The sequence below is a fragment of the Mustela erminea genome, chromosome 6 (assembly GCF_009829155.1).
Source record: "Mustela erminea isolate mMusErm1 chromosome 6, mMusErm1.Pri, whole genome shotgun sequence".
Classification (NCBI taxonomy): Eukaryota; Metazoa; Chordata; class Mammalia; order Carnivora; family Mustelidae; genus Mustela; species Mustela erminea.
In genome coordinates, this window is record NC_045619.1 from 9,934,333 (window position 1) to 9,960,833 (window position 26,501).

General features: G+C 60.2%; 2 protein-coding genes across 6 annotated transcripts; one reads left to right on the plus strand and one right to left on the minus strand.

Moving 5' to 3' along the window:
• The first annotated feature begins 2,078 nt into the window (after positions 1–2,078).
• Positions 2,079–6,791, plus strand: SLC16A8 (solute carrier family 16 member 8). Its single transcript, XM_032346315.1, has 4 exons — positions 2,079–2,292; positions 3,021–3,164; positions 3,379–4,206; positions 6,215–6,791. The coding sequence occupies exons 1-4, from the start codon at positions 2,079–2,081 to the stop codon at positions 6,529–6,531; spliced, it is 1,503 nt and encodes a 500-aa protein (XP_032202206.1). The 3' UTR covers positions 6,532–6,791.
• A 1,658-nt stretch (positions 6,792–8,449) lies between these two features.
• On the minus strand, positions 8,450–24,684 carry PICK1 (protein interacting with PRKCA 1). 5 transcript variants are annotated; one of them, XM_032346310.1, is made up of 13 exons: positions 24,411–24,684; positions 24,002–24,099; positions 22,782–22,893; positions 18,211–18,339; positions 16,701–16,767; positions 15,554–15,643; positions 13,261–13,314; positions 12,692–12,754; positions 11,791–11,924; positions 11,321–11,413; positions 10,247–10,297; positions 9,539–9,683; positions 8,450–9,088 (listed from the first exon to the last, which is right to left on the minus strand). In XM_032346310.1, exons 2-13 carry the CDS (start codon positions 24,040–24,042, stop codon positions 8,814–8,816), a joined length of 1,254 nt encoding a protein of 417 aa, XP_032202201.1. In that variant the 5' UTR covers positions 24,043–24,099; positions 24,411–24,684; the 3' UTR covers positions 8,450–8,813. The 5 variants fall into 5 exon arrangements, with proteins under 5 accessions (XP_032202201.1, XP_032202198.1, XP_032202200.1 ...); XM_032346307.1 differs by having other exon boundaries at positions 24,358–24,684; XM_032346309.1 differs by having other exon boundaries at positions 24,345–24,684.
• Between the last annotated feature and the right edge of the window lie 1,817 nt (positions 24,685–26,501).

A 26,501-nucleotide genomic window follows, 5' to 3' on the forward strand; every position in this document is an offset into this window, starting at 1 on the left:
TAAACGTGAGAAATAAAGCAAGAGGACAGTGCGCAGGACTGGTGGTGTCTGATTTGGGGCACAGGGGTGGGAGATGGGGCTGGAGGCTTCCCGCTGGAGAATGGGCTCCAGGAGGTCCTGAAGGTCACTGCCTCGCTCCGCCTCGCTCACGCACAGCCCCTCACATAGCCCATTTGAAGCAAATCTTGAGGTCTGCCCTGAAGCCCTTAGGCTGTGTCCACCCACCTCTGGCCCAGACTCTCTGACACTCCAGGTTTCCCAGGAAGTGGGGTGGGGGGGGGCTCTCCAGAGGGGGAGGGGTGGCAGTGGCCAAGGTATGGGACCACCAGCAAGTCACCCTGGAGCAGCCAGGGACACAGCATCCTTTGTTCTGGCCCCTCCTGCCCTCTCAGTCCCAGATTAGCCTGATCCAGCGAAAGCCTCAGAAGCCCCTCCTGGAATGTGGCCTGGGGGTGGGGGCAGGCGAGGCACTGAGGTGAGTAGGCGGGTGGGGTCTCTCCAGGGCAGGGCGATGCCCCCAGGACCACTAGGAGCCCCCTGTCCCCCAGAGTAGGGCTCTGTGTGTCCTCTGCCCAGGAGAGGGCTCCTTATCTAGCTCTGCTGGGAGGGCCCGAGACAGGGACCCCCCTGTGAGGTCCAGTGTGGCCCTACGCTGCGGTCAGCGCCCTGTCCCTTCTCCCTTTCCAAGCAAAAGCCTCTTAGAGGGCTGGGGGTGGCACCCTAGGCCCGAGGCCTGAGGGAGGGAGCTAGAGCTGAGAGGCCAGTGGCTGATCTCCAGGTAACTTGGGGCCTTCGGCTGCCGTGCCCCCAGAAGGCCAGGCTTCCCAGGGGGAGCCAGCAGGGCAGCCCCTCCCAGGAGGCCTCAGGAGATGTGAGGCTGGACATTCAAACCCACCGGAAGGCTCAGGTGAGTGCAGGGGAGAGCTGCCTCCTTGTCCTCGTTCAAGTGGCTCCAGCTGTGGTGAGGGGCCAACAGGCAGGGAAAGCCAGAACCTGGTCCTGGTGAGAGGGTCAGAGTCTCCGATCCCCACTGGGCACCTGGCACTGCCCAGGGCCAGGAGGGAGACCTAGGAGCGGAGGGGCAGCAGGAGGGAAGGAAGCTCCTTCCCCGGCTGTGGGCTGGCCCACCCTGCCCGTGAGCCCCCCATTCCTCCTCTGTTGGTGGGGGAATGCACAGGAGGCTGCTGTGTGAACCCCTGGCTGGAGCTCCAGGAATGTGAGAGACTTCGGACCTGTTTTCTGCTTTTGGAGGGGTTTGGGGGGGCTTCTAGGGGTTTGGAGATCAGAAGGTCCCTTTAGTGCTGCCTCAAAGGTCCCAGTGGAACCAGAGGTCTGCGCACCCCCTGCCAAGGCTCCTGGTTGGCCCCGGGGGTAACCGATCACCGATCTTACAGGTGGCAAAACAGGCTCAGCGAGGGAAGGGGACCTGCCCAAGTCCCGGAGCGAACCCCTGGCTAAGCGGGGATGAACGGGAGCTCAGCCCCCGCAGCTCCTGAAGCGAGGCTAATGTTATTACGGCAGGTCTTGGGGTTTTTGTTTTTTCCATAATGCTCTGATGACAATAGTCATTTCTGATCATTGAGAAAAATGAACATATGGCAAGGCTCAGGAGCCAAATAAAGCCACCCACTTTGCAGCAGGTGCAGGGCTGCCCCTGCTTGCCCCACACCCCCTGTAAGTTCCTGCGCTGAGACCCTCACACGTGCACCCTGGGAACCCTGATGGTTCCCACGCACAGGGGGCCCACAGTGCCCCCCCACTCACCAGCACCCCCTCTCCGGCCACCATTAGGTCCCTAGACAAGGAGTGTCCTCCAGGGGCGTCTTCTTGAAGTTCAGACTCAGGTGGGAGCCCTTCTATTATCTCCCCTCCTCTTTCACAGGCCCCCTGAAGGAGGGGGAGATTGGGGGGGGGCGGTTCTACCTCGGTTTTCCTCCTGGCTCGCTCCCAGAGCAGGGCTCACGTCGGTAGCCCCCATGCCTCAGTTTTCCCACGCTGGGTCTCCTTCCCCTTTGCTGTCGGGGCTACAGAACTTGGCTGCTCCTTCTTGTCCCCTTCCACCAGCAGAGGCAGCAGCGATGGGCGCTGGCGGCCCCCGGCGGGGCGCGGGACCCCCAGACGGTGGCTGGGGCTGGGCCGTGCTGGGCGCCTGCTTCGTGGTCACCGGTTTCGCCTACGGCTTCCCCAAGGCCGTGAGCGTCTTCTTCCGCGCGCTTATGCGCGACTTCGGCGCGGGCTACAGCGACACGGCCTGGGTGTCCTCCATCATGCTCGCCATGCTCTACGGCACCGGTCAGCGCCCCCTCGCGGGTCCCTGCTCCTCCTCCCCCAGCCCAGGATTGGGAGACGGGATCCGGGTCCAGGAGACGCGGACCCCCTGGGCACCCCCCAGACCCCTCGGGAAGAGCACGGAGACCACTTTCTTCCCGTGGAAGCGCTGGTCCCGGAGACAGGGGAGGAGGGGGACAGGAAGGGGGCGGTGGCTGAATGGGGGTCGGTTTGGCCAGCCGCAGGGCCCCTCCATTCCTGCCAAAGACCTACAGCCGCTTCTGTCACAGGTGGGGAAACAGATGTAAATAAAACTCCCCGCTATGCCTGCTCCCCGGCGCCCTCACCGCCTGTGGGGTGCGCGGGGATGGGGTGAATCCTGTCACCCCAACCGAGCCGCATGGGGGATGGAAGGGGTGGAAAGAGGCTGAGCAGTCCAAGGGACGCGCCCAGCTGGGCAGATCAAAAGCAAGGGGCGTCAGCCTCTTCTACTCTGGGTCCCCTGTTCTCAAGAGAGTTGGGGATGGGCCTCCCCGGAACAAGAAAGGTCCTTCCCCTACCTCCCCGCAGGGTGCTGCCTCCTTGGTCTGTCCCAGCCAGGCTGGGTGACCTTGGGCAGACACTGTCCTCTCTGACCCGCGGGTGCCCTCATCCCCTCATGTCATCTTCTGGGGGCTGGGATGTGCCAAGCCTGGAGTGCGCCCCGGAGAGAGATTAGTCCAGCCTAAGCGGTGACCGTGCCCTGCCCACAGGTCCGGTCTCCAGCATCCTCGTGACCCGCTTTGGCTGTCGTCCCGTGATGCTGGTGGGTGGGCTGCTGGCCTCGGCGGGCATGGTCCTGGCATCCTTCGCCACGCGCCTCTTGGAGCTGTACCTGACCGCCGGGGTGCTCACAGGTGAGGACGGCCACGACTCCCTCCCCTACGGGGAAGGGGCTGGTCTCGCGGGTTGGGGAGCCGGGCGGAGTCCTTGCTGCAAGGTCTCCTGTCCTCAGTTTCCCCTCCAGAGGTGGTGGGCCCGTCCCGTCGGGGCCTGGCCCCCTCCCTCTCGCTGGGGGCTGGGGCCGGGGCGCCCTCGGGGAGCCCGGCACAGCGCCGCCCTCGCCCGCAGGCCTGGGCCTGGCTCTCAACTTCCAGCCGTCGCTCATCATGCTGGGGCTGTACTTCGAGCGGCGGCGGCCCCTGGCCAACGGGCTGGCGGCTGCGGGCAGCCCCGTGTTCCTGTCGGCGCTGTCGCCGCTGGGCCAGCAGCTGCTCGAGCACTTCGGCTGGCGCGGCGGCTTCCTGCTGCTCGGCGGTCTCCTGCTGCACTGCTGCGCGTGCGGCGCCGTCATGCGCCCGCCGCCGGGGCCCGGCCCGCGACCTCGCCGGGACAGCGCGGACGACGCTCCGGGGGACGCGGAGGCGGAGCGCGGGGGGCTGCGGCTGCGCGAGGCGCCCCCTGGCGGCCGCCCCCGCCGGCGCCTGCTGGACGTGGCCGTGTGCGCCGACCGCGCCTTCGGGGTGTACGCCGTCACCAAGTTCCTGATGGCGCTCGGGCTCTTCGTGCCCGCCATCCTGCTGGTGAACTACGCCAAGGACGCGGGCGTGCCGGACGCCGACGCCGCCTTCCTGCTGTCCATCGTGGGCTTCGTCGACATCGTGGCTCGGCCGGCGTGCGGGGCCCTAGCGGGCCTGGCGCGCCTACGACCCCATGTCGCCTACCTCTTCAGCCTGGCGCTGATGGCCAACGGCCTCACGGACCTGAGCAGCGCGCGCGCGCGCTCCTACGGCGCCCTCGTCGCCTTCTGCGTCGCCTTCGGCCTCTCGTATGGCATGGTGGGCGCGCTGCAGTTCGAGGTGCTCATGGCAGCCGTGGGTTCGCACCGCTTCCCCAGTGCGCTGGGCCTGGTGCTGCTGGTCGAGGCTGTGGCTGTGCTCATTGGACCGCCCTCTGCTGGTGCGCCCCTTAGGAGGAGGGGGTGCGGGGCTAGTTCCCTAGACCGGGGGTTTGGGGTGGGGAGGAGCACCAACCCTGTCCCAGGTGGAGCTTCCAGGGATGAGGGCAAGGGACCCATCAGCGGAGACAGCCTGGTGGGGTCTTCCCATGGCTAATGAGCCCCTCCTCCAAGCCGGGTCCTGCTAGCTCTGGGTGGGGCCGGAAGCACCGGGAAAGATGCCAGGAAGAACCCAGCACTGACAACTGCTGACCCATTGGGCCATCTCAAATGCTGGCACATAGTCCTTGTGAAGGGCGGATTCTTATTCCCGTTTTGTGGGTGGTAGAACTGAGGCACAGGTGTCTAGTACAGGGTGCTCCCAGAGTGAGCAGAGCCCTGCCCAGGGCTAAATGCCCCTACCTTTGGAACACGGCCGCTGAGTGTCCTCAGCCTCTAAGGGGGACCAGGACAGGGACAGTGTCGTGGAGGAACCGGCTGTGAGCTGAGTGGGGGTGCTTACAAGTGGTCTCCCCTGGGGCCCAGGGGAGAGCTTCCTCCCTCATCTGCCCACTGGGCCATGGCCAGGCCCTGCCCTCACTTGGTGAAGCTGCTGTGCAGGGACAGAGGCTGGGCCTTCTGCTGTGTGGATGGCCCACAGGGCATTCTCCGGTCACTGGCCTTAGGAAGTCATCATGATGACAGGCCAGGGAAGGAGCTGCAGGGGCCGGCATGCAGGCAGCCTCACAGGGCAGTGCAGACCCCGCAGGAGAGGACATGGGACAGTGTGGGCCACATTAGGGGTTCAGGGTTCCTATACAAGTGAGGCAGGAACTGAGCTTGGAAAGGGGGGTGTCAGGGTCCTCCTGGGTTGGCGGGTTGTCCCTGCCCCAGCATAGCCTGCCCGTGGTCAGGCTGAGGGATGAGCAATGAGGGGCGGCTGCCTTTGCTGGGGCCCGGGCTGCCCCTGAGATGGGGCGAACTGCCCCTCCTTCAGGGCTGGTCTAGCTCAATGTCCTCATCAGGCTTTGTCATCTGATCGCAGTGGGAGGGCGGCCAAGCCCACCACCAAAAGCCATCGAACCAGCTCCCCAGAGGCTCAGGGATTCTTCCTTTTTCCCCTGCGACCTGGGTGGGTGGATCTAATAGGGGGTGAGAAGGTGGAGAACACTGCAGGGCTGAGTGTGGGAGGGACAGGGACAGGTTTGGGTGCAGTGCTCAGAGGGGCTCAGGCAGGCAGCCAGCTTGGGGGACACCGGGAAGCCTCCCTGAAGCCACAGAGCTATAGACCAAGGGGTCACAGCCTGGATGGTCAGCGACAAAAATGCCAGGAGAGGATGGAGCCCACAGAGCTCCCCCACACTTGTCGGCGGGGGGGGGGGGGGGGGGATATTGCAATTACAAGATTTTCCCGTGTATGAAAGTAATATGCGCCTGGATAGAACATTTGGAAAACACAGAGGGAAAAAGACGGGTTGTGACCCATGAGTCCTACCCCGCCAGCTCGCAGTAGTGGAAGCTCAGTCTAGGGTATCAGGGCCCCGAGAAGGGACAGGAGGAGGCTGGGGAGGGAGACAGAGAAAGCTGAGCCAGGCCCCTGAGGACCAGGGGGGTTAGCTGCAAAGAGCAGGTGTTAGGGGCCCCCAGGAGAGTGAGGCTGTGTCCAGTGCCCCCTCCCCACCCGCTCGCTGGGCAAATCACACGACACATGTGGGGTCTCGGTCTGGGGGTGGAGGGGGTGCCTTGTAACCTGAAAAGTGCTGCCTCACCAAAGGCCCTGTATCACTTAAGAGACTGAGGTTCAAGGAGGTGGTGACATTTTTAACGTCTCAAATGGCAGAACGTGCGTGGGGTTTCGCCGCTGTCAAACGGGCATAAAGATGGGGGCGTGTCTGTGTCACCCAAATGTAAACCCCACCAAGCTGAGGGTGCACACGGCCCTTTATCTGAGGTTGTGGGAAAGGCGGGAGGGTGGTGTCCCTCCCCCCCCACCCCCTGCAGGCCCTCACCTCCTGCCTCCCTCCGTCCCAGGCCGCCTGGTGGACGCCCTGAAGAACTACGAGATCATCTTCTACTTGGCTGGCTCTGAGGTGGTCCTGGCCGGGGTCTTCATGGCTGTCGCCACCAGCTGTTGCCTGCGCCGCTCTCGGAACCCCCAGCCCAGCCAAGGCACCGAGGGCGAGGCCAGCGACACCGAAGATGCTGAGGCCGAAGGGGACTCTGGGGCTCTGCCCACGGGGGCTGAGGAGCCTGGCAGCCTCAAAGCCCGGGAGGTGCCCACCCCCAGGGCTGGGCCCACGGAACCAGAGGCAGAGGCAGAGTCAGGGCTGGACCCCAAGTCTGTATAGCCCCAGGGGCAGCAGGCGAGGCGGCTGGTGACTTTGGGAATGGGGCTTACCCTCCAAGAGCCCCAGCTGTCCCAAAAAGGGCCTGGCACACTGGAAGCTGCTTTGCCATGGTCCCCCCTGGGGTCGGGGCGGGGGGGCTCCCACCCTTGTCTGCCCAGTGGGGCATTGCCAGGCCCTACCCTGGCTAAGTGATGCTGCTGCACGTGGTCTGGGCTTGACCTTGTGAAACTGAACTTCATAAAACTCAGCTCGAGACGGCGGGTCCATTCCTGTGCCTCCCAGCTCTGGTGGCTGGTGGGGGGTTGGAGGGTGGGAGGGAGTCTGAGGCTCTCCCCAGGGCCCTCTGACTGGGAAGGTGTTGGGGGAACAAGTGGCAGAGGGGAAGAGGGGGCGTGGAGGGGGCGGTGTTCTGACTTGGAGGCACTAGGGGTCTCTCTCTCGCAGTTCTGCCCTCTTACACTTGGATCCAAGGGCAGGGCACCCTGGTCTCACCCTGGCTGGAAAGCCTCTGGGATCTAGTCCCTCCCCGTATTTATTCTCTTCCCACAGATCGGACAGCCCTTCCTTTGCCTCCTTCCCTCCAAGTCTCGAGTGTGGAAACCGGGCCCAAGAGTAGGAAGGAGCTTCCCCCCGCAGACCCCTGCTATCGAGCCGAGGGCTCAGGAGAGCCCATCCCACCAGCGCCCGCCCACCCCCCACTGTTGGTCTCATTTTCCATCGGGGCCTACGAAGGTGTGGGAGCCCTGGGAAATGCCGGGCTGACACGCAGGTTTGCATCCCTGAGTCACCACAGCAGTGACGACATTTTATTAAACACTCAGGGCAGGGACTGTGTACCACGCACGGTTAGGCCCTTTACAAGTGTGAATTCATCAAATGCTCGTAAGAGCCCAAGGAGCTCAGGACCATTACTGGCCACAAGCACAGATAGGGAAACTGGGGGCACAGAGAGGTTAGGGAGTAGCCCAGGGTCACACAGGCTGTGACTAGAACCCAGCAGCGGGGTGCAGTCTGTGCCCTGGCAGTTCCTTCAGAGAAGTGGTCTGGACTGGCCGCTCCAGGGGACCTAGTGACAGCCTGTTCCTCCCTCCAAACTCCCAGTCCCGCTGACCCATCTGGGTTGCTGCCCACGCCTCCTGTCCTCAAAGCCGACAAGCTGAAAGCCATGCCCCCTCCCCCCATTTTAGACCCTGCCCACCCCACAGCTTCCTGCTGCCTCCCCTTCTCAGGATGCGCATGGAAGTCATTGTTCAGAGACACTTTGGAAGTGAAAAGGGCCACCATTACGTGGGGACCACAGGTGTGAACAGGGACCGCACAGCTGGCGGGAGGCACAGCCAGCCTATTTCGCCCATGTTGCGAACACACAGAGCACGGGGCCGCGTTCCCCGCCGGCCGTCCCTCGCCGCGGCGGAATGGGCGCGCCTCCAGTGGTGGGGGCGCCCCTGACACTCTCCCCTCGACGGGCCTCGGTGTCTGTCCTGCCCTTCCCCAGTACGGCAGAGCCACGGGCCACAAGCCCAGGCAGACCAAAGGTGGAGGAGGAGGGCAGAGGCCCCACGGAGTGAACCTGGGGTCTCTGGGACCTGCCAGATTCAAGTGCGATCCCTCCCTGTCCTTGGATGCCGGGTGGCCCTGAGCCAGAGCCTCGGTCATCTGTCTGTAGGTGGGGACAGTAGCGCCAGTTCACAAAGCTGCGGCAAGGGAACGTCGATCCCGCCCTCGCTCAGGACCAGGGAGGGGCAGACGGGGCGTCGAGGGCACGAGGAGGGGGTGAGGCCAGCGCAAGGAGCCGCTCCGTCTGGGCTGCTGTTTATTCAGTACAGGCCCAGGGCCCGGCCCTGCCCCAGGAAGCGGCCGAGCCGGGAGAAGCGAATGAACAAAGGCCACCGGGGAGTGAGAGTGGGCAGGGCCGGGGCCGGCCTGCCCCCGGCCCCCCACACCGGCAGGCTCCAGGAGGGGCCAGTGCTGGTGCCCACAGGGAATGGGTCCCGGACTGCCTGCCACCTGCTCCAGCCCCTCCTCCTCTCTGCGCCCCCACTCTCCTTCCTAAGGCAGTTCCAGGGGCCAAGCTCTCCATCTGGCTGGGGAGGCGGGGAGGGGAGGGGGGGCGCCCAGGGACTTTCCTGAGAGGAGCCTGGGGTCGCTGTGCTAGGACAGAGGAGCAGGGAGGCAGGCGCCCCAAGCCAGCAGGCCTTTATGCGGGCGGCGGCCCCGCCCCTGCTCCCGTGCTCCGTCCTCCCACTCCCCCTACCCCCCAGATCCGCACCCCGTGGGGGCACTCAGGAGTCACACCAGCTCCCACCCTTGTCCAGGGGCCCGGCAGCCCCTCGCGCGTCCCTGGACGGCTCCCCGGCTGCCGTGTCCTCGTCGTCTTCGTCCTCCTCCTCCTCCCCGTCGGTGAACTCATCCTGGCCGAGGCCGTAGGCCAGCGTGGTGTGCGCCAGGTCCACCTCGATGGGGAAGACGTCGGCGTCGCGCAGCACCGCGTAGCAATCGTTGTAGTACTTGGACATGGTGGACACAAGGCGCTGCAGCTGGAACACGATGTCCTGGACTGGGGCAGACGGGCACACGGCGCCGGTGGAGAAGTCCCACCCCTAGGCCTGCCCGGGCCCGCCCTCTGCCCCTGGGCTGCCCGGCTCGCCCTCGGAGACCGCCACGCGGCTGGAGTGTGCAAGGCCAGGGCGGCCCAGCCCAGCACAGAGCTTGTGGCCGGCACCCCGCTGCGCCCCCAGGGCACAGGCCAGTCCTACCCAAGCCAGACCCCAGGCGGGGACTGAGGGGGTGGGGGCGCTCCCGCCAGAGCTTTCCATCTTGGGTCAGACTCAAAGCTCTCCCGTGGCGAGGCCTTGGAACTGCACGTAGGTTCATCACCTCTCGGGCCACCGTTTTCCCAGCTCTGAAAGGCGGAGAAGGCGGTACCCAGCCACCCCAGCCCAAGGGTGGCAGAGGCGGGAGGCTGGGCACGTGTGTCCAGCCCCCAGTGCCCACCTAGTCCCCTCACCGTGCTTCTGGTCTAGCAACTCCATCTTCTCCAGCACGTCCTTGCGCATTTGGGAGAAGCGGGCGCGGGCCTCCTGGCGACAGCGCAGGATCAGGCGGTACTCGTAGTTGCCGGTGCTCACGCGGTACAGGGGCTCCCCCAGGGCCTGGGGCGGGGGAGGGGGGTGGGGAACACATCAGGACCCCAGCCGGCCGGTGGGAGGGTGGAGAGGGAGCCCGCTCTGGGACAGACACCGGCTCCCAGCTCCCACCGCCACACCACAACCCTGGCCCCCCACTTCTGATTGCCAGAAGCACTTATTCTTTGTGAAGAAAACAAAAGACCACACCTGTGCACGTTAAATAGTGAACATTTAGTGCTAAGGGGAACCATCTTGCCATCAAAAATATTAAAAATGTAGAGGATTAGAAATGCCTCTTAGGAGTGACGGAAGTCAGCCTCGCCAGCCTGGGGGAGCGGCCCCGCAGCAAGATGGCCGCACTCGGAGGCCCAGGGGGGCCGGGGGGGGGGGAACGGATAGCCCCACGCGTCCAGAAACAAGAGCTCAGCCAGATGCCCGGGCCTCTCCAAGGTTGGCCTGAGCCACCAGGTGGCCCTGGCAGCCCCCGGACATGTGTGGGTCTCTGTGAGACAAGCCGGGGAAGGTGTGTACACGCCGAGACTTTCCAGCACCAGGGCCGCCCCCCTCAGCCGCCCCGGGAAACTCACGATGCAGCTGTACTCCTCGTCGTCCATCTCCTTCACCTTCAGGCAGTAGGACTGTGTGGGACAGCGAGGCCACGAGGTCAGAGGAGCTGCGCCTCCTGGGTGACCCCTGATGCCTCACTTCTTTCCACGCCCCACAGGACCCCTAAGCCCTGCCTGGGGGCGGCCATGCGAAGCCTGGGCCCTGCATGCCCTCAACTGGGATAGGCTGACACCCATCCGGGGGGCTGGCGCCTCACTCAGACTAGCCCTTGCCTGGGGAGGCCCAGAGCGAGGGGCAGCATGCAGGAGAGGGCACTCATCGGGGAGGGCGGCAACGGCCTGAGAAACAGCCCGGGGTTTACCCAACTCAAGTCCCAAGTAATGCTCTGGGTTGAAATGGACCCCGCGGTCAAAAGAACGTGGGAAGGCCCTTGAAGAGTCACGTGGCACACAAGCCTGTCAAAGGCTCTGAGAAGTCCTGCAGCAAAGGAGCCTTGGCTGGCTTGTTGGGCATTTCCCCTCAACTCCTTTGACCATCAGAATTTTTATTTCAGCATAAAACTCAAAAATGTCCAGGGACACCTGGGTGGCTCAGTGGGTTGGCTGAATGTCTGACTCTTGATTTCGGCTCAGGTCATGATCTCAGGGTCATGAGACCGAGCCTTCCATCAGGCTCCACACTTAGTACAGAGTCTGCTTGAGATTCTCTCCCTCTGCCCCTCTTCCCACTCGTTCGCTCTCTCAAAAAATAAATAAATAAAGTAAAATCTTCCAGAAAAAAAACTCAGTAATGTCCCTTGGCACCCACTTTATAACCTGATCCATTGTAAAAGTGACCCCCAAGGGGTTAGAGGGGTCCAGAGTGAGCGCTCTGCCTACCCCAGGCTCCCAGAGACTCCTTTGAGCAGTCGGGGAAGGGTCTCGGCGGCTGCCCAACTGCCCAGGTCTTACAGGTCCCCGGTCCCACATCTTCAATCAGACAGGACAGCCCCGTCCTGCTTGCCAGCCTGTGGCCAACTGAGGGGAAAATCCCTAGGTCGGTTCTCTCCGCAGCATGCCAGACTCATCCCTCCCCAGGGGCTGGAGACCACTCACTAGGTACTCAAACTTCACATCCAGGTACTTCTTGATGGTGAGGCGAGTGTCTGGGATGGCTTTGTTGAGGTACGTGTTCAGATCTGTCAGCATCTGGAAGGGAAGGGCGGGGGCGGGTGCTTGGTCCGCGCGGGGCAGGAGTTAGGTGGACCAGTGTGACGAAGATAGCACTGACCCAGCAATCCTTCTATGGGACCCAGGCATCAGAGCCAAGGGGCACCCTCGGACAAGTCTGTCCCCTCCATGCTGAGAGGGCAGGCTGGGCCCAGGTGCAGCCAGGGCCAGAAACCAGCCTGGCGGTCAATGCCGAGTGAGGTCAGGGAGGCAGAGTGACTGACCCACAGTCAGCCGTGCAGGGGACCAAGCCAGAATCTTCGCCCACTGACTCCAGTCCAGGCCCCTTCTGCATGCCACACTGTCCCCTCTCTACCCTCACATGCGGACACACACACATGCCCGCCATGACCTACCGGCTTGATGGTTTTCAGCAGCCGGATGCCGAACTTCTCGATGCTGCGGTGGGCGTCGGCAAACTTCACGAAAGCCTCACTCGCTGCTGGCTGGGGCTCCCGCACCCCGATGACGGAGAACACGTCCCCAAAGGCTGCAGGACAAGTCTGCCCTGAAGGCTGTCCCTACCTGACCCCTTCATGGGGAAGCCAGGGATTTGCTGGGGAGAAGCAGGGCAGGGGGCGTGGCAGCCTGAAGGCCCAGGTCTGCATGAAGTCTATGTCCCAAGGGAGATGGGTCTGCACCTGAAGACAGCTGGGTCTGTACCCCCAGAGGAGCTGGGTCTATACCCAAGACAGTAGCCCTCATTCCCCAGAGTGACCAGGCCATGTGGGAAGAAGGCTCAGTCAAGGTTGGAGAGGCTGGTGTTGCCTGACAGCAGAGCATCGGTCTGGGAATCTGGATGCCGGGGTCTAGGGCCGGCTCTGCCCGCAGGAGCTGGGTGACCACTTCATCGACCCAGGGCTTCCTTTTCCCGACTGTAAATTGGTACTAACTGTAGCCGCGCTGCCCAGCAAGCAGACTTGCAGGACACGAGGGCACAAGTAAGGAAGGTCCTCTACATGGTCAAGGGCAGTAGAGGTAAGACGGGGCAGGGCCAGACAAGGGATTGGACCCCACCGATGACCAGCTGGTCCAGATGTTCCCTACTGGCCCCCGTTACTGCTAGCTCCTGGCATCCAGACCAGGCTCGGCCTGAACTTGGCCTGACGTCAGATGCTGTGGCGTCTGCCTGAGTGTGGGGGTGAGGAAGGGCCCGGGGAGGGGACCAGCCACACTCTCACTGTATGGGAAGCACCGGGCTCAGAGGGGAGCGAGGGTCTTCCCAGGATCACACAGCACGTCTGGGGGTGCCCTTACCCCGGTGTGTCTGTGACAGCTCATAAAAGGCCCGGAGGAGGTTCTTGGTGTGTTCCGTCATTCCTGTGGGAGAGACCCAACCGAAAGGGGATGGGGGCACATGGCGGGACCACAGCGGCCCCCCGGACACGGCCTCCAGCCCCACCCCAAGGCCGTCACCGTTCCTGAGCTCACCGGCTTCCCCCACAGCCCCACTAGGGTCCAGGGTGGAAGGCTTAGCCCCAGGCCCAGCGCCGACCAGGAGGAGCCGCCGTCCGACAGGAGAGCCAAGGCTCGGTGGGGGCAGACGGTGAACAAGGCCTCCCACGGGCCATCTCTCCGGGAGAGAGTCGGGCTCAGACAGACCCCCACCGACTGCATTTACATGGGCTCTTATTGGCATTTTTTACGGATGTGTATTAGTTTCATAATCAGAAAAAGTATGTCTTAAGAGGCTTTTTCTTAAGAACTCCTAATGGCCGCCGTCCTAGAATGTCACGGGCTGGTGTTCCCGCCTCTGCTGCCACCATCTCAGAGCTGGGCTGTGGCCGTCGACCCCGGGCAGAGCCCGTGCCCAGTTCGCTTCTCACCTTTATACAGCTCGGCGGTCCGCTCCAGCTCCTCCAGCCTCTTCACAAGCCCGTCTGGGGGGGATCGGAGAGAAGGGGGGGCCAGTGAGTCCCCACGAGCGTGGGGGAACGAGAGAGCCGGGGGCGGCCCGAGGCAGACTCGGGAGGAACGAGGCAGCCCCCAGAAGAGAACCAGGCCTGGCAGGGGACGGGGTCCCAGGGAGGGGGAGCGGTCACCTCGGCTGGGCTTGGGAGAGTTTGGGGGCAGCCCAGGGTACCCAAACCACAGGCATGCCAGGGCCACCCCCGGGCCACCCCCAAGGTAAGTCCCCACCCCAGCGGGCTGGGACCCATCTGAGGGGCAAAAAGGGGACGATCATTATACATTATACAAAGTCACGAGTGAAAAACGGCTGGGCCATCCCCACGGCCCCGCCTGTGGGTGGCTCCCAATGGCCACGTAAAGGCAGGCCCTGCCCTAGCAGCCAGGGCCCCAGGGCCTCTAGGACAAACCCCGCCGAGAGCCGAGGAGGAAGGCCATCCGAGCAAAGCCGGAGAGATGAGTGGTCTGGACAGCCTCTGTGCAGGCGTGACGCAGGGCTTAGTGCGTGAGAAACATGTGTGACAGCTCCGGAGGAAGAACCACCCCGGGAGGGATGACCAGGTCGGGAAAGGCCCTGAAGCCGAGCTCACGCTGGACCCGGCCTTGGCCATCAACCTCACTCGCTCCACAGAGGTTTCTCAAGCACCTTCTGCCTGCCAGGCCCGCGGCAGGCCCACAGAACAGCCTTGGTGAATGAGCCCACGTCATGCCCTCGAGGCTCGCGGTCCAACAGAGGAGACAGTGGCCAAGCAACAAGTGGGGTGACCCCAAAGGGCGAGGTGGGGGCAGCTGCTTCCCCTCAAGGGCTCAAAATGGGAACAAGGGGACCACAGGGCCGGGGCCAGCTTCTCGGATCATGGGAGGGAGGGCCCTCCAGCAGTGAGGGGACAGGGGACCTCCCACCTCCCCACCAGGAGCCCCGGTGGCCACCTCAGGGCAGGGTCAGGGCAGGTGTTGGCGCCCTTGGCTTCCTCACGTGGTGGCCCCTCAGGGCAAGGCCTGGCCTCACTGAGCCCAGCCACTGTGAGCCAGGACTCAGGGCTCAAGGCTCCTTGCACACAGCTCAGTCCTCCCTCCCTACGCGCCTGTGGGGCAGGGACTACCTCCCTCGTGGTCTGACAAGCTGAGACACAACCTGCCCGATGGCACACAGCTGGGCACTATTCCAGCTGGGGGGGGCCCTCTGACCCCCCGCCCCCGTGTTGACCTGAGCCCTGGTTTTCTGAGCGGGAGGCAGGGAGGGGAGTAGAAGCGACCTTGGCCGAGGTGGCTGGGCGTCAGGCGGCGGCCGTGTGGGCTCTGTGGGGCAGGAGGGAGCGGCGAAGGGCGGGGGGTGTCTTTGGGAGCTGGGCCCCTGGCTGGCCCCCAGGCGCTGGCTCCCCAGAGCCCTGGCCCCCGGCCAGCCTGGCAGGAAAGGAGCCACGTAAGCGCCCGCTGTTGTTTTTAGCTGGGTCATGGGACATCATGACAGCTTCAATTTTAGAAACCCTATTTAAGGCTGGGGAAATTGCAAGGTTTGGGGGGGAAAAACACAACAACCAGTTCTAATTTCATCTCAACGCATGGTAACTACAGTAACAGGGATTTATAGACACCAAGAAGCTGAAAATAGCAGCCGCCACTTCTGTACCCCCCTACGCCCCCCGCAATGAAGCCCAGTGCGCCCAGCTGAGCCCACAATATATATAGGCATTGAAATCCAGCCCCCACACAGGCACAGCAGAACTGCTATTTATAAACTCGGGCTGGGGAGGGTGGGAGCAGGACCAAGTGTTTTACTGGCCACACACATGCGTGGGTGTGAACGTGCGTGTCCCGTGGCTTCTCCCCACCCCCACCCCAGTCCTGGCCAGGAACCTCTGCGACAAGGGCAGCAGCGCCACCTCCTGGAGAAAGGCAGGGAGCTGGGGATGCACTTGAGAGGGCCCGTGGTGGCTGCTGGCTCTGTGACAGCAGCTGGGGACAGTGGCGAAGGAAAGCGCAGGCGCAGGGAGCTGGACATCTGTCTCATCTGCGCCCAGGGCCTGAGGGCCGCTGGCTGCAGGAGGCCTTGGCTGACTGCCGTGGACGCTCTGGGGGTGCAGAGGGTGACCATCGACCCCCCCGGGCAGCAGGACCCACATCAGCAACACGGGTGGCCATGGTGCCCCTCGATCTGGAAGCCTGGGCCTGCGATCCTGTCCCCGGGGCACTGGGCAGGAGAGGACTCACCGTTGCACAGGATGGCCCGGCTCAGGCCCAGGGCGTCTGCGGTCCCTGAACTCATGTTCTCCACCAGGCGATGCTTTACCTTCTTCAGCACTGGGAGCAGGGCAGAAAGGGCCTCAGTGACGGAGCCTGTGCAGCTGGGCTGTTGGCCCGCCCCTGCCCCAGCTCATCTCCTCGTGATCAGCGACCTCAGGGACCGAGGGGGCTGCACTGAGCTCTGGTGACTCTGAGAACAGCCCCGGGGCAGAGATCACGCTGGACCCCCTGCCCTAGTCGCTCTCCATGAGGGCGGTGCTGGGAGCCGGAAGGAGGCCAATGTGTAAAGTGCCAACAGGCCAACCAGGGAGAGCCTTGAGCGGAGGGGCCATCAGCGACAAGCGACCTTGGACCCAGACTCGGTTACTGTATACTTGGCCACATATGGAATCCTGGAAGGGGACCAGGATGGGACCAAAGGGGAGGTGCTTCTACAGAGCACCTCCATCCAGGACACACTTGACCTTAGCCTCTCTCCCTAAAAACCAGAACGCGGCTATGGCCCTAAGGTGGAGGGAAAGTGTGTTGGGTTCCAGAGCCAAGGGACCTGGGTGTGCATCACGCAGGGGACACAGCCTTCTCTGGGCCTCAAGCCTTGATGCGGAAAGAGGCAGCTGGTCCAGAGGACCTCAAAGCTGCAATGTCTAAGCTCTGGACCCTGAAGCTTCTACAGATCCAAAGCCCAGTCCCCCCCTAGCAGGAGGCCACTTGTCCCGGGGAATGCCGTGGGGGCACGGGCTGGCCAGTGACGTCCAGCTCAGACCTCGAGCCTTCCTGGGAGCAGGTGGGCGGGAGAGGCGGCCAGGGCCACGTAAGGGAGTGTCGGGGGGGCAGGAGGCACCATGCCTCACTGTAGAGGCTGCCCTCCCTTTCAGAAGGGGGAGGGGCTGGCCTATAAGGGACAACCGCAGGGCAGTCAGAGGAGGTGCCCCTGGGAGAGGACTGCAACATGGGACAGATTTCTTGAAGCAGCTGCAGGAGAGCACCCCGGGTATTCCCCTAGGCCCCTAACTTGGTCAAAAGTCACATAACTCTTGACACACTGTCACAGAAACACAAAATAGGGGCCGGGGCCTGGGGGGCCACGGGGCACCATTGTTCTGTCCCCACTTACCAATGTCCAGGGACATGCCCTGCTTAGGGTCTGCCTGCAGCTTGTTGTAGTGGATCGTCACTTCCCCCTGGAAAAGAGGAGGGTTGAGAAGGAGTCTCCTGGGTCCCCAGCCCCTCCCCTGGGGAAGCCTGTGTGCCCCACAATCTGTGGTCATAACGGAATCTTGAGCCCCGGGAGGGGCCCCAAATTCTGCCACACTGGGCCAAGGGCTGTGACCAGGCCCTGCCTTGTAACCTGTTTGTTCCCAGGTCCTTCCTTGGCCCACTACGCGCCAGGCCCTGCAGAACCAGCAGGGACAAGGGCAGACACGGTCCCTGCTGTCACGGAGCTCAGAGCCCGCTGTGCTCCAGCGAGATCAGGTGCCCTGCGTTCCCCCACCCCACGCCCCACTCCAAGCCCTCGCTGTGCTACCCCAGGCTCAGTAGCCCCCTACTAACACCTCCCCGCGCCTACTCTGTGCCTGGGGCTGGGATGCCAGGGAGGCGGGGGACAGCCCACAGCCCCTAGGGCCCAAGCCAGAAGAGAGGCTGATGCAAATCACTTTCTACAATAGGAAGGGAAGTGCTGGCCTTCTCCTGAGAAGTGTTTCCCCACCAAGAGGGACAGGCAGGGACATTGGTGCCAGGTCCCTGAGACACGGAGGAGGAACAGGGGTGAGGAGAGGTCTTGGATGGATGGGGTGAGGGAGCCAGGACACTTGGCCTAGCTACGGCTGGGACCCCTGACTTGAAAAGCTCGAAATAATCCAATGGTTTTGCAGGTCCTTCGCCGCTTTGGTTTCCCAAGTCACTAGCAGCAAAATCTCTAAAAAATGGCTGAAGGGTTACACGCTTGCTTGTGAGTGGTCAGAACGCTGCCTGCCACTGGTGGGGGAGGGGATCTGTGGGGCGAGACCTCGGCCCGTGGCAGCCGGGGTGGAGAGCGGGGAGTGGGGACCGGCCACGCGTGATTGTGGTCTGCAGAACAGAAGACCGGCAGCTGGCCTGCGAGCTGCCGCAGAGCCCAGAACTTTCCCTGGGGGTCTGTGAGCCCAGGAGGACCCAGTGAGCAGAAAAGCTCCTACAGGGATGAGGAAAGGGGGCTCCTCTTTCCCTCCTACCCCTCCGAGGCCCGGCATGGCCCGACTGACATTTACCGGGTGTCTGTGGACCCCGGCAGGTTCACCTTGGACTTCTAGCTTCAGCTCCAGCCCTGAGCAGGGACATACCGGCTTGCCCTGAGGCACGGTTCCCAATCCGACAGCAACCCTGGGAGCTGAAGGACAGGGGACCAGAAGGTACCCACTCTCCTGCCAAGACACTACAAGTCCTGGAGCGTGAGCAGTATTGACCGGATGTGGGAGACACTGCGGAAGGCTGGACTGTGGCCCGGACCCGGGTGTACCAAGGGGGCAGCTGAGAAAGGGCCCGTCCCCTTCCAGGCCTGCGGGGGCTTCTGACAGGCGGGGGGTCATCAAAGCGGTGTGGCTGCCTGTGTCTCCCCTCCCCGCCCCCGCCCGCGGCAGCCTTACCTTCACCTCCTGAATCATCTTCGCCACTTCCACCTTGGTTTTGCCCTTGATTGACCTGCCATTGACCCCGGTGATCTCGTCACCGGCTGCCACAGTGCCGTCCAGGGCCGCTGGGGTGTTGTCAAACACCTGGGGGTGCAAAGGAGGGCGGGGTGGAGACAGTGGCCCTCTGTGCCCCGACCGAGGCCCGGCTCGGGCCAGCGCACACGCACCCCAGCTGAGTGTGTGCTCCTCCAAACGCAGTTCGTTCACAGATTTTCCCCACAATGCTTGAAGCCCCAAAGGCCCTCTGGTCAGCTCCTGCGCCTCATCTCAGTCCCCAAAGAGCAAGGACTCCACGGCGCATGTGAGCCTCCTTCCCGGGGTCCAGGGTCTGCACTCACTGCACCGTGAGGCAGGGCGGGCCTGTCCAAGCACGGGTGTGCAAGCGCTGCTCTGGGCAAGGCGGGGGGGGGGGGGGGGGCAGTTAGGCCGCGAACGTGTGTGCAGAGATGGACAAGAAGACGAAAGGCATAGCCAGACAACAGCCACTAGGACAGACACCTAATTATTAGCAGTGGTCGTCTGGTACGTCTTTCCTCTCCTTGATCTTCAGTCGCTAAATTTCCTACACAAAGTGTATAGAAAGAACACTTGATACTGTTTCACATATATGTTACTTATATGTAACATTATATGGGCGATATAAAAACAGAAAAACCGGAGATGAGAGTTTCTTTCCATTACCTTCCAGGGTCACACTAAAAACACAATCATTATTATTATTTTTTAAATTTATCTCAGAGAGAGTGTGCACACGTGGACGCATGGGAGCACGAGCAGGGGGAGGGGCGGAGAGGGAGAGGGACTCTCCAGCCAACTCCCCACTCGGCCCTGATGCAGGGCTCGATTCCAGGACCCCGAGATCACAACCTGAGTCAAAATCAAGAGCTGGATGCTCAACTGACTGGGCCACCCAGGCACCCCAATATTTTTTTTTTCACTGGTAGAGAAGACAATGCTAATTCAAAGGGATATGTGGGGGCACCTGAGTGGCTCAGTGGGTTAAAGCCTTTGCCTTCGGCTCAGGTCATGATCCCAGGGTCCTGGGATCGAGCCCCGCATCAGGCTCTCTGCTCAGCAGGGAGCCTGCTTCCCCCCTCAACCCCTCTGGCTGCCTCTCTGCCTACTTGTGATCTCTGTCTGTAAAATAAATTTCTAAAAAATCTTAAAAAACAAAACAAAAAAAGGGATATGTGGACCCCTCCGTTTACAGCAGTATTATTTATAAGAGCCAAGATATGCACACAGCCCAGTGTCCATCGACTGATGAATGCATAAAGATGTGGTAATAATAAAATATAATAATGAAATATTACTCAGCCATAAAAAAGAACAAAACCTTGCCATTTGCAAAGACATGGAAGGATCTAGACAGCATAATGCTGAGCAAAAGGAGTCTGTCACACAAAGACCACATGATGTCACTCATAACGTGGAATTTAAAAAACAAAACAAATGAACAAAGGGGGAAAAAACAGAGACAAAGCAAGAAACAGACTCTTAACTATCAACAACAGGGGCATCTGGGCGGCTTGGTCGGTTAAGCCTCTGACTCTTGTCAGGTCATGAACTCAAGGTCCTGAGATTGAATCCCCCCACCACCCCGGTCAGGCTCTGCCCTCGGCAGGGAGCCTGCTTGAGATTCTCTTTCTCCCTTTCCCTGTCACTGCCCCAACACCGTGTGCGCACGCGCACTCTCTCAATTAAATAAATCTTAAAAAAGAAATAAACAGAACTAGAGAGGACAAACTGCTGGTCACCAGAGGGGGGACGGGGGTGGGGATGGGGAAACAGGTGCTGGAGATTAAGGCGGGCGCTTGTGACGAGCACCAGGGGATGTGCGCAGGTGCTAAAACATTATGTCATAGACATGACACTGATTATTACACCATACATAAAGTCACTGGAATCAAAACGAAAACTTCAAAAAAAAAAAAAAAAAAAGAGGAGGAGGGAAAGAGGACTCCTGGAAGTGGGGGAGTCCCACAGAGGAGAGGGAAGGGGAGGCCCAGTGAGGACAGACTACAGCCATCAGGGCAATAGAAAGATGGTGGCAAGCAGCTGCCCGAGGATGCTGAATATACACAAATGGAAGAACCCCAAGAAATGACATTAAAAAAGAAGATTGAGTTAAGAAAAGAGACAGAGGTTCCTCAAAAAGTTAACCACGGAGGCATGGTGGGAGCCAGTGGTCCCACTGGTGTGTGCACCTGCTCCCAGGTACGTGATCTGTGCCCACGAGCACACGTGTCCGCCCAGCAAGCGCCCGCGCGGGCTCACAGCAGCACCATCACAGCGGCTGAGAGGGGCAAACAACCCAGACATCCCTCAAAGGAATGGATGAACACACTGTGGTGCACCCACAAAAAGGAATATTCATCAGCCTTAGAAAGAATGAATTACTGAAATACACCGCCGCCTGAATGAAGTTCAAAAACATTATGCTAAGTGAAAGAAGCCAGACGCCAAAGGTGACGTGTTAGAGTCTGTTTATATTAAAAATATCCAGAAGAACAACCTATGTAATAAGCAGATTACTGACTGATCTGAAATAACCAGCACAGACACTGGTCGCAGAGAGGGGTGGCGGCCGGGGGAGGGCAGGGGTGAACACTTAGGGGTGACGAGTGAACACTTAAGAGGACGCGGGCTGTTCTGGGGGATGAAAATGTTCTGAAATTAGAGAAGGCTGATGGTTGAATTAATGCAAATGCACCACAAATGCCACTGAACTTCAAAACTACTAACTGTACGTTGTATGATTTTCACAATAAAGTAATTTTTAAAAAAGCATGACCGCGGACGATCGTGGAGCTCAGGACACAGACCAGGGTGTCCTCCTCCTCCTACAGCACCAGCAGCTCGGGAGGACGGGCTCCTCGTTCCCCTCACTGCCTCACCCCTAGTGCCCACAGCACAGCCTGGCCCGCGGTGCTGACACGGACCGCAGGTTAGCCTGAACTGCGCGAGCACCACGCTGGAAGGACGGGGGGAGAGAGAGAGCAAGGAGGCTCTGGAAGAGAGCGAACGTTCCCACCTACCGGACTGGGAGAAACTGACAGATATTTACAAGCGACAGATCCAGAAATAACAGGGTAAGCATCTAAGTGAGGAAAGTGGAGGCTCACCCCTAAGAAACAGCTCTAAGGGTAGAAAGCAGCATTGCTATGGGGGTAGGGGTGGGGGCAGGGGAGAGGAGGGTTGTAAGAAGGGGTGGAACAGGGGTACCTGAGTGGCTCAGTAGGCTAAGGGTCCGCCTCTTGGTTTCAGCTCAGGTCATGCTCCCAGGGTCATAAGATCGAGCCCCACAACAGGCTCTGTGCTCAGTGGGGAGCCTGCTTGGGATTCTCTTTCTCTCTCCCTCTGCCCCTCCCCAGCTCTTCCTCTCTGTCTAAAATAAATTAATCTTAAAAAAAAAAAAAGTGCTATTATTTGACCAAATTCTATTATTTTATAATTACGGGTTGTTCTAAGCAGACGTGGTCCCCAGTGGGTGAGGAGGGGGAGGTGGCAGGAGTCAAGCAGGCACAAAACAAAAGGACCAGGCCAGGGCGAGGCCTCCTGGATCAGAGGAGGCCAAACTGCTCGTGAAGGCAGCACCCAGAGGAGGCCAGACCACAGCCTGGGAATCTCTGTCTTCGAGGCCCAGAAGTGACTCTTTTCCAAGATCCTCGGCAGACGGCAGTTTCCCATCTGCCACCAATGGCTACTGAGCTGAAAAAGTCAGAACAGGGTAGAAGCCGGGTCAAGTTTATGTCCGAGGTGGAGAGCTTCCTTCTGAGCCTACAGAAAAACCAGGGACTCTGACCAGCTGCCAAGTCAACGGTCCCCATGGCTCAGAGTCACAGCTGACTGGAAGTCACCAGGGCAGCTTCTACAAGAACCACAGAATTGTTCTGCACCATCTGGGGAAGTGAGCAACAACCAGAAAAATAACAGCATCTTCTACTCAGTGTTTATTAAATGCCGGGCACTGCTTGGGGTGTTCTGTTTAATCCTCACGGTGACCAAATATTTCACACCCTCACTTTCCAGGGGAGGGAGCTGAGGCCCAGAGAGGCTGGGTAACTCGCTCCTGACCAGGGAGGCTTACACTGAACTCAGACCATTATCACTTCATAGACTGGGAGACTTTCCACGACACTCCACTTGCCCCAGCGCCCTCGGCCAAGAGTTATGTGGTTCGACCCTACGCCAGGCACTGTACTCAGTGCTGACGCAGTGGAAAAGCAGACTGAGAGCCTGTCGTCCAAGAGCGGAGACAGGTAAGTGGCGAGATACAGACTCACGAATGGGCAAGCCCATGATTGTAATCATGGGTGACGGGGGCTGAGAAGGGAGGGAACACAGTGATGTGATGGAGAACACGGGGGCACCTCCGGAGGGGGCAGTCGGGAAGGCCTCTCTGCGGGGGTCAGACCTCAAGAAGAAAAGGCACCAGCTCTGCAGAGAGGAAAACGATACTACCCAAGCAGGGAGATGGCTCCCCCTCTCTGGGACCTCACCCCCACCTCCAAAGCACCCGCTACCTGAACGATATAGAGGCAGGGGCAATACTGAGCGCCTCCTCCAATGCTGATCCCGATCAGGTTCTGGGCGTCCTTCTGCAGGGTCACCTTCCCGGGCACAGTCGGGATCCCGCTGGAAAGAGAAGCACGTGAGGCTGAAGCTCCTGGCAGAAGGACGACTGGAGGGGACAGTGAAGGAACAGGCCCTTCAAAACCCGAGAGGCTCCAAGTGCTGCTCAGCTTTTTCTCTTCTCATTTGGGCAAAAGAGACAGCATCTTGTGCTGGCACGGGTGCGGCTCTCGGGAGTCCTGAGGATGCGGGATCAGATCCCAGCTCTGCCATTGACCATCTACAGGACTTGGGTAAGTCAGTCACCTCTGTGCATCTCAGTTCCCGCACCCGGAAGGCAGCGGTATGGATAGAATGGCTTGCTACTTGATGAAAACCTAAGAAAGCCCATGGAAGGCATTTAACACTAACCCAGTCCAGAGCAGGCACTCCGTGAAAACAGGTCCCCCTTCTCTCTCCTTCTTCCTACCTCTGAGACCTGAGTCAAACTCTGTCCTCGTCACCTTCTCAGGCGCACGGGGAACATTATGGCCACGTTCTCCAGGAAGCCTTCTCCTGTTAAACCATCCATCACCCATCTCTCAGTTGCTCTGTTCAATTAAACCCCAGTTTTCACTATAAACCAGCACTTACTTATGTTTTGTGGTAGATATTTGCCTGTATTCACTTATTCATTCAACAAACATTTGCTAACAGCCTACTGACAGGGAGCACCATACTAAATGCCGAAGACACGGGCAGTGGACCGATGGAGGACAGATGTTAGGAAGGAGACTAACAATTTTTGAAAATCTGCCCCACTGATTGTCTACACTGGGAAGGAAGGTGGGCTTACAATATTCCTACTCACCTTCAAAACTTGGCTCAATTGCCACCTCCTTTGTGAAACCTTTCCTGAACACCCTAGTCAAGGCACTGCTCCATCTGCCCTCTCCTTGTAGCCAGGCCATCCTCCATTAGTGCCCATGTGGCCCTGATCTGCTATCTGCTAATGCGTCCACAGCCCAGCTACAGATGGTGAGCTCCTGGAAGGGCAGGGTCTGTTACTGCTACAAGTTCAAGACCTGATCCCCCCGCTGAGAAGCAAGGGTCTGTAGAACTGGGAAGTCTGGGGATCTGGAGGCCCTGGAGCTCGTGCGTTCCTGGGACTTGCAGGGAACAAAATACTCACAGTTTATCCTCCTCGATGTCATAATCCAAGTCCGCGAACATGGTTCCGAGAGTTGAGGTGGGCTGGCGAACCGCCCAGCTCGGCAGGGGAATGGGGAACTGGATCAGGGAGAGAAAAGAGTGTAGGGTTTGGGGACCCGAAGTGCCTAGGTGTCAACCTCCGCCCCGACGATACGGGAGAGCCGGACCTTCCCCCTTCCCTCTGGACAGCGGGGAGAGTCCCCGTGGCTCGGGGGCGGGAAGGTACGGGAATCTTACTGGGTACAGGGAGGGATTCCAGGCCAGGACGATGGGCTCAGACCCCAGAGCCCGCCCCCACGGGTCTCCAGGCCTTTGGGAGCTACCTCTGTCGCTCACCGGAAGCGTCGGTCCCACAGCCGGGTCCAGGCCAGGCTGGCACCTGAACCCACCTGCCGTTCCACCTGTCTGCGGCCGCGACTGTCGCGTCACTTCCTGTGAGACACGGAAGTCCCGCCTTCCCCACCACCGGGGTACTTGCCCCAGTCCCTGCAGACAGCCCTTCCTCCCGGGCTCCCGGTGCTCCCAGAACCAGAAGAGAAAACAAGTATTGACGGAAACTCGCTTTTAGCACGAAAAAGCGGAAACAGAGGAAAGGTCTGGACAGGCTGACAACTCAACCCCGCCCCCTGCCCTGTGGCTGCCGCCATCTTGGTAAGGGCAGGGTTCTTCCCAGCGTCCTCCGCGGGACTCCGGGGACCACGCCGGCCGGGCGGTTGCCACGGCAACGGAAGCATCCTTGGGCGCGGAGGTTCCCTGCGAAGTTCCGTGGAATACAAACACTTTCATATTTTCTGCGCCCCGGCCTAGGCGCCGGTCACCGAGCTGGAAGGACCCTTCGAGCCTAATCCCAGTTCTGCGACCAGGAAACTAAGTGCCAGAGAAGGGAAGGGATTTTGTCCGGAGCCCCGCACCGTTGGTATAAGATCTAGATCTCGACCCTGAGACTCCTGCCATCTAGTGCAGCGCCCTTTTAACGCTTGCACACTTGTATTCAACGGCTCTGTTATTAACGACAGATTGGACAAGTGACCTTTATGTGCCCCCTTTCGCCATATGCAAACTAAGAGCGTTGAGCCAGATGCTTTCTCTGGTATGTGGTAAAAGACTCCCCACACCTCATCTCTTTCTTTAGTCCTGAGGCGCACCCCCCCCGGGGCCCCACGGAGGGTCACAGCTTCCTTCTGGGGCAGAAGAGGAAGGAGAGACACAGAAGGATGATTATCTGCGCATCCCACCATCCCATGGGATCCCCACCCCACACCCTCTTTAGGAAGGTCCCCACAAATGTGCAGAATGCCACAGTAGCAGCGACCTTCCCATGTACCTGCTGCTCTGCAATTCGGGTTACTCACAGGATTGCAAAACTCACCACCACCCTGTGAGAGGGGAACAAGGATGGTCAGCCACATTGTGGAGGTAAGGAAACTGAGGCACAGAGAAGCAACTCCCCCCTTGTCTCACGGATAGAGGGTCAGTCGCAGAACTAGGGCTAGAACTTCCAAGCCCTGTTCAGGCCAGGATTTTAGGTTTCAAATGCAGCAGCTGGGGAGCCTGCGTATCTCAGTCAGTTAAGCATCTGATTCTTGATTTTCGCTCAGGTCACGATCTGAGGGTCATGGAATGCAGCACACCCCCCCCCCCACCAGGGCTCCGTGCCCAGCACGAGGTCTGCTTGATATTCTCTGGCTCCCTCTGCCCCACCCTCTCCCATGTGTGTGCATGCTCGAGCGAGCGTGCTCTCTCTCAAAATAAATAAATAAATCTTAAAAAAGAAGAAGAAGAGGAAGAGGAGGAGGAGGAAGAAGGAGAAGGCAGCCTCTAAAGTTAGATACTTTAACACGGACTGTGACTTCTCCGCCCCACGACAGTCTGAGCCCAAGCCCATGTTCTGTCATTTTTATAACTGGGTGATCTTGGGCAAGTCACTGCCCACCTCTGAGCCTCAGGTATCCCTAGACCAGGGAAAAATAATCCAACAGGTACTTGTGAAGGTCAAGACAAAGAGGAGAACCAGGTGTGAGTGTTTTGTAAACAATTCTCATGGCAAAGATGCCACTCCAGCCTCCTGACTCCCCACCAGCTCTGGTCCCCTCTTTTCTGCCTCACCCTCCCCATCTTCCAGGCCCCATCCTGACCCACCTTTTCCAGGTAGACTTACCAGACAATCGCTGCTCACAAGTCCTGCCACTTTAACTTAGTTCCAGAAACATTCATTTGGATCATTCATTTGGAATTATGTCCGGCCTTCTGGAATCCGCTCTGGGCTTCCCTGAGCCAATTCTGAGTTGCTTAACTTATACATGCTTGTACTTTGTCTGAGAAGGGTTTTTTCTCCTTTAAAATTGGTGCTAAGAGGGGCGCCTGGGTGGCTCAGTGGGTTAAAGCCTCTGCCTTCGGCTCAGGTCATGATCCCAAGGTCCTGGGATCGAGCCCCGCATCGGGCTCTCTGCTCAGAGGGGGGCCTGCTCCCCTCCTCTCTC